The sequence below is a fragment of the Danio rerio genome, chromosome 21, assembly GCF_052040795.2.
Source record: "Danio rerio strain M-AB ecotype USA chromosome 21, GRCz13ab, whole genome shotgun sequence".
Lineage (NCBI taxonomy): Eukaryota > Metazoa > Chordata > Actinopteri > Cypriniformes > Danionidae > Danio > Danio rerio.
The window spans coordinates 45,140,118-45,149,968 of NC_141041.1; the positions used below are offsets into that span (position 1 = coordinate 45,140,118).

Consider the following 9,851-nt stretch of genomic DNA (forward strand, 5'->3'; position numbering starts at 1 on the left):
TGTTGCCTCATTACTTACTTTTTCTTCAGCTTCCCTGATCTCTAAAAGGTCACCACAGCAAAATAAACGGCTAATTACCATACATAATAAGAATGAAAAATAACCGCAATCCCTACAGTTAACTAGGGCAAGGACTATCTTAACAAAACAAAATCATTTTGAAACATGTCCGTGTTCATGGCAACAAGTTGGATATGTCATTCCCCTCTTGGGTGATGGCAACATCAGGGAAATATCTTTGAACTGCAATATATATTTAAAGGCAAAAGCATGTAAATATCTTTCAGTGAAAAATAAGCTGACATTTATTCTTCTCTGAATACTGACAGAATAGGCTTCAAGGTAATCACCTGGCAACTTGACCTGTGAAGTAATCAAGAATCTTGATCAATTTTAAGATGCTATTTAGATGCTGAGCAATCATTAGCCGATCATTAGGGGTTATTAAGCTGATCAAACAGCAAAAAAATATATATGTAGCATCAAACCAAAAAATATTCAGACATCAGAGATATGTTTTACTAGTGGGTGCAGGACACAATTTAATTTATGTTTTTTGGAGTAGCAAAATAAAGTAAACTGTGACATTCTATTAGCAAACCTTTATCCCACACTGGAAGAAAACCAACAGGAGCTGGAAAAACTGCTGCAGTGAGTATGGTAAAATAATGAGGTTCAGGTCTACTACAAGATGTTTTTTAAGGGGGGAAAAGTGACCCAACAAAGTATTGATAGTTGTGTAAATATTGTCATACTAACAGTAATTTTAAATTATTTTGGTAATTTATGTAAAGAGTGTCTGTATCATTTTTGGTTTGATTGTTTATTCTTAGGAAATTAAGAACAGAATTCATGATGTTACAATATAATTTTACTTATAGCAGTAATATTTAGGGGTTCAAGCATGTGTTGAATTTGTTAGTTGTAATATTTATTTCCAGCACAGTATTTTAAGGATTACTATTAATTATGGTGACAGTAATGTTTGTTACAGGTTTGTATACAGCAACCAATGGATAACCTGACAATTACAAACAACATTCTACTTGTGGAAGGACTAAAAGTTACACCTCAGTCTTCCTATCCCGTTTTTGTCCTGCTTCTCTTGGTTTATATATTTGCAATGGGATGTAACATTGGACTAATAATTCTGATCTCGACGGAGAAGAATCTGCATCACCCTATGCATTTTCTGTTTTGTAATTTGCCACTGAATGATATACTAGAGACCACCGTCATGTTGCCACGCTTACTGCAAGACATTTTAAGGGAAGCTTCAGAGCGCTATATCACATATGTGGAGTGTGTTGTTCAAGCTTATTTTGTGCACATATTTGCAGCAGCAAGCCACTATGTGTTGATGATCATGGCCTTTGACAGATACGTGGCTATTTGTAATCCACTCAGATATTCAGCTATAATGACCAATAAAATGGTGGTCAAACTTTCAGTATCTGCCTGGGGACTGTCAGTGTTCATTGTGTCGATAATGTTAGGTCTCACTATACGCTTGTCTCGCTGCAGATATAAAATTGAAAACCCTTTCTGTGACAACGCCTCGTTGTTTAAACTGTCCTGTGAAAATGTGTCCATTAATAATGTGTTTGGCTTAATTTATACTGTTATTGTCTTCACCTTCTCTCTTGGATCTGTATTTATAACATATACCAAGATTGCCGCTGTATGTATAACCAGCAAAAACAAAGCACTCAACAGCAAAGCCATAAAAACATGCGGCACTCATATAGCTGTTTATATAATCATGTTTGCTTCTTGTGCCACCATGGTTTTCCTCCATCGTTTTCCGGAATATTCTGACAATAGGAAACTCGCTAGTATAATGTTTCATATAGTGCCACCAGGACTGAATCCTTTAGTATATGGTTTACAAACCAAAGAAATAAGACAAAAACTTGTCAAATTTTGGACCAGAAATAAAGTTAATAATAAAATAATAAAAAGTTAATTTAAAATGAATTATAAATCAAATCTAAACAGAAAAATCATATTTTGTCTGCATGAACATAAGAATGTAGTGTATATATAGCTGACTGGTTTTCTGAGAGCTACTGTGAAAATGATTTAAACCAGGGGTGTCAAACTCAATTCCTGGAGGGCCGAAGCCCTGCACAGTTTATTTCCAACCCTGCTCCAACACACTTACCTGTAGGTTTCAAACAAGCTTGAAGGACTCAATTAGTTTGATCAGGTGTGTTTAATTAGGGTTGGAACTAAACTGTAAAGAGCTGCGGCCCTTTTGAAACTGAGTTTGACACCTGTGATTTAAACAATTTTGTTTTATTTTAAAAAAATTTTTAAAAATTAATAAAATACCAATGAAGTTGTTTTAAAAATATTCTTGAAATGTTTAATCATTTAGTGATGACACATGAATATCTGTTTTTATTTTCACTCTCTTGATCTGTTAAATATGTAACTGCTTTAATTCCAATAATGTACTGTATAGGCACCTTTGTATGAACCTTTAAACCAAATGATGATCAAAAGTCAAATACAATGCTCTTTTATTCAATCTATTCTTGACTTTGTACCAGGGATTCAGCTTTAAAATGTTTAGTATATTCACCTAGCAGATTAATACCTGTGCATGTACGTATTTATCTACTCTCTTATCAGTTTGAAAACCTAATCACGTAAAAGAGTTTATTGGATCAGACCAGATCATTTTGGGCGGCGCAGTGGGTAGTGCTGTCGCCTTACAGCAAGAAGGTAGCTGGTTCGAGCCTTGGCTGGGTCAGTTGGGATTTCTGTGTGGATTTTGCATGTTCTCCCTGCGTTAGCGTGGGTTTACATCGGGTGCTCCAGTTTCCCCCACAGTCCAAAGACATGCGGTACAGGTGAATTGAGTTGGCTAAATTGTCCGTAGTGTAGGAGTGTGAATGAGTGTATAAGGATGTTTCCCAGAGATGGGTTGCAGCTGGAAGGGCATCCACTGCGTAAAACATGTGCTGGATAAGTTGGCGGTTCATTCCGCTGTGGCGAACCCAGATTAATAAAGGGACTAAGCCGAAAGTAAAATGAATGAATGAACCACGGATCATTTTGGATTTTTTGTTACAATTTCATAAGCACCCAAATTATTCATAATCGCCCAAATCAACAAAATATTTCCCTCATTCAGGTCAGATATTACAATACCTTTGCTTGTGTCTGAAATATATATAAATACACATTCAACAAGGGGTATTCATTTCAGGGATGGATTATGAATAATGATGGTGGGTCAGGTAGGTGGGGCTATCCTTATTTCTTACCTGGAGCCAAAAAATGCACATAATAATAATATTATTACAAGTATTTGACAGATATAAATATCATTACATTTTGTCGCACTGAAATTAAAAAATAAATGGGTCCCACTTTATATTAAGTGGCCTTAACTAATATGTACTTACACAGGAATTAATAGTTTGTTACAATGTACTCATTGTTTAAATACATGTATTTATTGTATACTAATGCTTGATTAAATACATGTATGTAAATACATCGGTAATTAACTTTTGTAATTACATTTGTGAATACACTGTTGACCATCCCTTAAACCTCAACCTCCCTACCTTAAACCTACCCATACCACCAAACCTGTCCATAACCCAACCTCTATCCCAACTCAAAAGCACCACAAGTGTTCTCAAATACATTATAAACACAGTAAGTACATTGTATTTATTTTTTGATGTAAGTACATAGTAGTTAAGCTTACACTTAATATAAAGTGGGACCAATAAATGTGTTACCTTTTACAAAAAAACATTAATAACAAATTTCATATGGTTAAATTTGAACACCCTTTCAGTGTGACCGCAGGTAAAACTGTGATTTTGAATGAGGTAAAATTATTTTATTTGTAATTCCCATATATAAATATTCCTAAATATTTGTACCAGCGACTCAGTTACTCTTTGAAATATCGTATCCTGTGTTGGGCAATAAAAACACCCTGATTCTGACTATAAACAGGTTTTTTAAGGCATGCCACCTCATACTATTTCCAAACTCCAAAAGTAATTAAGTATTTCAAGTTTGGTCCTGGATGAAATTGTCACAAACCCTATTTTACTTCAAGGTTGTGGACAGATTTTGTCCAAAATTCAGTAAACATCAGTATCACATCAGGTGACCATCCACAGTTCAATAGTAAGACAAAAATACCAAATAACAGTTGCTTTCTAACGTTGGAAAAATGTTCAAAACTCATTGCACAAGCTTTCTACAGGTCTCTCCCCTATTCGGTGTGTATTAGGATTTCAACCACTTCTATTTCCTCGGTCCAACAAATTCTTCAACCATCCTGCTACTAACAACTGGCTACAAATAAGCAAAGATAAATGGGATTGAGCTCATGTTCAGAATACACCCCTGGTCAATTTATTTAGCTGTCTTTTGCTTACAAACTTGAAAGAAACTGAGCCCCAGATTTGTGGCTCCATTGAAGATCCACAGGCAATCAGACTTCTACCGCTGGAAAAACTGGCTTATGATCTACATCAAAGATCTGAGGTGTCCTGGCGCATTTGGTCCTTCTTCTGGATTTTCCTTGAAAATACTCAATAACTATGTCTTTCTAAATTTGTTTTGTAATCTCCATTTATTTTTGTCTTTGCTTTGAAGCATCTATAGGTGTTTTTTCAGAATGTAATAAAAACTGATGTACATATTGTTACGAGATACCAGTACCACTGCTCTATTGAAAAAAATAATAATAATAAATATATATTTTAAAAATAAATAAATACATAAATAAATAAATAACCTTCTCTAACCTGCAGTTGTGTTCGCCTGTGTTTCCTGACAATGAGGTCATGTGAAAAGAGTCTATTCCCATAACCAATGTACCTACTGGTGATTACATCGCACCTGAACCCCATTAACACACACATACATATACAGCCTTGTTTTGGACTGTGGGTGAGAAACCGGAGCACCTGTAGGAAACCCATGCCATCACGGAATATGCTCCACACAGAAATGCCAACTGACCCAGCGGGGAATTGAACCAGCAACCTTCTTACTGTGAGGCGACAGTGCTAACCACTGAGCCACCGTGTCGCCATTTAATAATTTTGGTATTGTAAAAATATGAATTCATCAAAAAATACTCCTATACAATATACAATGTAATTTGGTGGTTGTTGTGATTATGTCATTAGGAGCTGCCAGTGTTCTCCTCTGGGAAGAAAGCAACGTCGTCGCATAAACGCCTTTAAAATTACCAAATAAAAGCTGGAGGACAGAAAACAGTTCTTCACTGAGCATCTAAAATCTTGACTCATCAGTTTTTATAGTAACAGCATGTGATGTAAGTATTGGTTAAACATTCGATAAATTTTGCTGCCATAAAAATAAAAGTTTCTTAGTTCTTTTATTTTTCAGTTTACTGTTTAGTGATAAAATTGATCTTTTTGTATTTATGAACCATATATACAGATATACATATAGAAAAACAAACGAAAAAATACACATCATTTGACATGCAATTCATATTTTAGTCTCAAATAATAGTCTGTTTGTTTCTCTACACAAAAGTGTACAGAGCAGCCAATGGATAATCTGACAATCACAAACTATACTCTCCTTGTGGAGGGACTGAAAGTTGCACCTCAGTCTTCCTATCCTGTTTTCATCCTTCTCCTTTTGGTTTATGTGTTTATAATGGTCTCCAACATTGGACTTATAGTTCTCATCTCAACTGAGAAGAATCTGCATCATCCTATGCATTTTCTGTTTTGTAATTTGCCACTGAATGATATAATTGGTACAAATGTCGTTTTGCCACGCTTAATGCAAGACATGTTAAGGGACAGCTCAGAGCGTTATATATCATATGCGGAGTGTGTTGTTCAAGCTTATTTTGTACATCTATTTGCAATAGCATGTCATTATGTGCTGATGATCATGGCCTTTGACAGATACGTGGCTATATGTAATCCACTGCGATACACGGCTATAATGACCAATAAAATGGTGGTCAAACTTTCAGCATCAGCCTGGGGACTGTCAATATTTATGGTGTCCATTCTGTTAGGTCTCACTATACGCTTGTCTCGCTGCAGATCTTACATTGAAAACCCTTTTTGTGACAACGCCTCACTGTTTAAACTGTCCTGTGAAAGTGTGATTATCAATAATATCTTTGGAATGGTTTATTCTGTGATTGTTTTTACCTTGTCGCTTGGTTCATTATTTGTAACGTATGCCAAGATTGCTTCTGTATGCATAACCAGTAAAAACAAATCCCTCAACAGCAAAGCCATAAAAACATGCAGCACTCATATAGCTGTTTATTTAATCATGTTTATTTCTTGTGCCAGTTTTATATTTCTCCATCGTGTTCCTGAATATTCTGACACCAGAAAGCTAGCTAGTATAATGTTTCATATCGTACCCCCAGGTTTAAATCCTTTAGTATATGGTTTCCAGACCAAAGAGATAAGACAGAAGTTTGTAAAATATTTGTGTAGAAAATAGGTGAATGTTTAATTTAAACAACTGAAACAACATATAAAATCATTTTAAAAATTACTGTATTGTATTAATATTTTTTAAATACATATATTTTCCTCTTCAAAATATGTGTCCTATTTTAATATATATATAAACACACATATATATATATATATATATATATATATATATATATATATATATATATATATATATATATATATATATAGTCTTTATTTTATGTTTATATGCTTTTTTTGTCGTTTACACTTGTGTATAAACTAAAAGGCTTTTAGCTGTGAAAAATTAGATATACTGAATTTTGACTATTTTGTTATTATTTATAGCATCTTTATTTTAAGGTTCAGCTAGGTTACATGTTAAGTCTTTATATTATCCTTTAAAATATTTAAAAAGCAGCGATTTTTTGATATTATGCACTTTATTTTTTTGGGAAACAATAAAGTAGCTTGTACACTTACTGATGACCTTTAAAGTGCAATTAAATTATTTAAAATGTATATATGTTTAAATAAGACAATTAGATATGTTCAGACTAATTGTGTGAAATACATTATATTAAATAATCTGGCAAGTTAAACAGTTAACATGCAAAAGCCAACAGGAATTTTTAAAAATGTATTCATCAATTGCCTCATTGATATATACTACTTTCTTAAAATCGGAGTATATCAAAAACCTAATCAAATATTTAAAATATAACAAAATGTTAATTTTATACTTTTGATTTTTATTTATCTTTCTTCTCTCTCTATCTCACACACCCCTACTCCTTCCTCCTCTTCTTCCTCTCTCTACAGTCCCGCTTTTTCTTGTCATTTCATTATTATTAATATTATTATTATAACCACCATTAAATTATACCCTCTATTTTTATGTATAGTATGTTCCACAAGTTATACTCTTCCACACTTGATAATGTGGGAAATGATGCATACATGTGCACTCAGTTTGGTTCTAGTTGGCTGACTTGAATGTCATGTTTTACATGTCTATCCAGCCTGATCTCACGAGAAAACGCAAGTATTTTACGTTTAGTCATTTTAGTGGCTAATTCGAATGAAAATTGTACGATTTTAAAAAGAAGGCGTGGCACCTAACCCCACCCCTAAACCCAACCATCATTGGGGGATGAGCAAGTCATAGTAAATTGTACGAATTAGATCGTACGAATTGTTCAGGAACAGAACCTAAAGTCACCTTATAATTATAAGATTTATCTGACATTTTTGTCAGAATTGAGTAATTCACATATTCTTATTAAATAAAACCTTACTTACATTATGTGATGTTTTTATATAAGTTGTTTACATTTTTATTTGTCTTATTTAAAAATTTAAAATAAAAGGTTTTATCTACAAAGTTAAACTGTAGCCTGGCTCAGAGGCCTGCATTCTGCAGCCGTGGGACCCGACCAGATTTCTGCGGCGCGGGAATAAATTTCTGAATAAAGCGCGGGAGCGGTCGGTAACAGGTTTAATTTGGGCTGGCAGCAGGCCGTCTAGCTATATCGCTCCCGACTCCTGAGCGAGCGAGCACGCGTATGTAAAATTATGTGTGTGACTGAAACAGTGCGATGCTGTGTTTAGCTTGTTTGTTCATTGCAGTGTGTGTGTGTGTGTGTGTGTGTGTGTGTGTGTGTGTGTGCGCGCGAATGAGAGGTGTGTGTGTGTGTGTGTGTGTGTGTGTGTGTGTGTGTGTGTGTGCTTGGTGCTTGTGTGTGTGTGTGTGTTTATACAGACAGCTTGTTTTAGGCTCTGTAGACTCTGTATAGCTGGGGAGATTTTGATTTTGTTCTCCCCCTGCTCTTTAGCGGGATCGGGTGCGGCGGGTAGAAAACGGGGCGGGTCAGGCAGCGGGACAACAAATGCTGAATATAAGCGGGAGCGGTCGGGTTCGGGCTAAAACCTGGCGGGAGCGGGATTCAAAATTTAGTCCCGCCTAGATCTCTAGCTTGGCTCTTTGAGGTTTTATCTGTGAGCCAATCAGCATTTCAAATGCATGCAAGAGGACCAATCAGGATTAGCTTTCTTTGCCATTTCGCTAGATTGCTCCATTGACTGGGAAAGAAATGCAAAATCAGAGTCTGCTGAATAATGATGCACCACATAAAATTGAGAAGAAACCTGAAACTGTAAAAGTGTGTAAATGTGATGTGTAACGGGGAGTCTGAGACAGTATTAAAATCCATATTCAGAATTTTTATTAAAGGTGTTTAAGCAGAGACATCATTGAGTAAACAGGTAGAAAGTCGACAACATTTAAGTAGTCCAATTTAGTCAACAATCACGGGGGCAAATCCAGACAATGTAGTGAGAGTGAAGGCAGAGGTTCAGTATAACAACTATCAGTCCAAAAGAGATCAAGATACACAGGGGCAGATCCAGAAGACGTGGTGAGAAGGCAGGCAACTGTTTAAGGCAACAATAAGCAGTCCAAAACAGAACAAGAGGGCAAAGACAGATAACGTACTTGATCAAGGCAGGCAGGGTCAAACACAGGCAGGTAGTTATAAAAGTCTCAATGTACAATGTAATTACAATGTAACAGCATTTATATATATATATATATATATATATATATATATATATATATATATATATATATATATATATGTGTGTGTGTGTGTGTGTGTGTGTGTGTGTGTGTGTGTGTGTGTGTGTGTTTCTTTGTGTATTTCATGTACAGTGTTTGTTTATTTATAGTTGTATGCAGAAATATACACAGTACACATGTAATTACAATCTTTTATCATATATATAATTACTGCCATTACATTGCAATTATAATGTAATTGCATCCTAGATATTATTTATAAATGTAAATGTTTATTTGTATATTTCGTATATAGTATTTGTGTATTTATACTAACATATAGACTGTACATATGTAATTAAAAACTTTTTTAATGCAATTACAGTGATAAAATTATAATTACTATATATTTGCATTGTAATTACATTGGTATAACTTTGTAATTACATTGTTATAACATTGTAATTACATCTAAGATAATATTAAAATGTTTTTTGTATATTTCATGTACATTTGTTATACACGGTACACATGCAGTATGTAATTACAAACTCTTATCTTGGATGTAACTACTTTGTTGTTACATTGTAATTACTACGTCATTACATTGTAAATATATAGTAGTTATATCCAAGCTAGTATATATATATATATATATATATATATATATATATATATATATATATATATATATATATATATATATATATATATATATATAAATTTAAATGTTTCTTTGTATATTTCATGTATTGTACTAGTTTATTTATAGTTACATTCATAAATATACACAATATGCATGTATTTACAATGTTTATTTATAGTCA

At 34.0% G+C, this 9,851-nt stretch overlaps 1 protein-coding gene and 1 pseudogene across 1 annotated transcript; both read left to right on the forward strand.

The window, feature by feature from the left end:
- On the forward strand, positions 1,013 to 1,966 carry or115-4p (odorant receptor, family F, subfamily 115, member 4, pseudogene; annotated as a pseudogene).
- or70a1 (odorant receptor, family 70, subfamily A, member 1) lies at positions 5,481 to 6,496 on the forward strand. Its single transcript, XM_087302018.1, has one exon. It carries the CDS (start codon positions 5,566 to 5,568, stop codon positions 6,490 to 6,492), a length of 927 nt encoding a protein of 308 aa, XP_087158144.1. The 5' UTR covers positions 5,481 to 5,565; the 3' UTR covers positions 6,493 to 6,496.
- The last annotated feature ends 3,355 nt before the right edge of the window (positions 6,497 to 9,851 follow it).

Coding starts and splice junctions, on each gene's coding strand:
- or70a1 (XM_087302018.1), top strand. CDS start 5,566: ATGGATAATCTGACAATCACAAACTATACTCTCCTTGTGGAGGGACTG.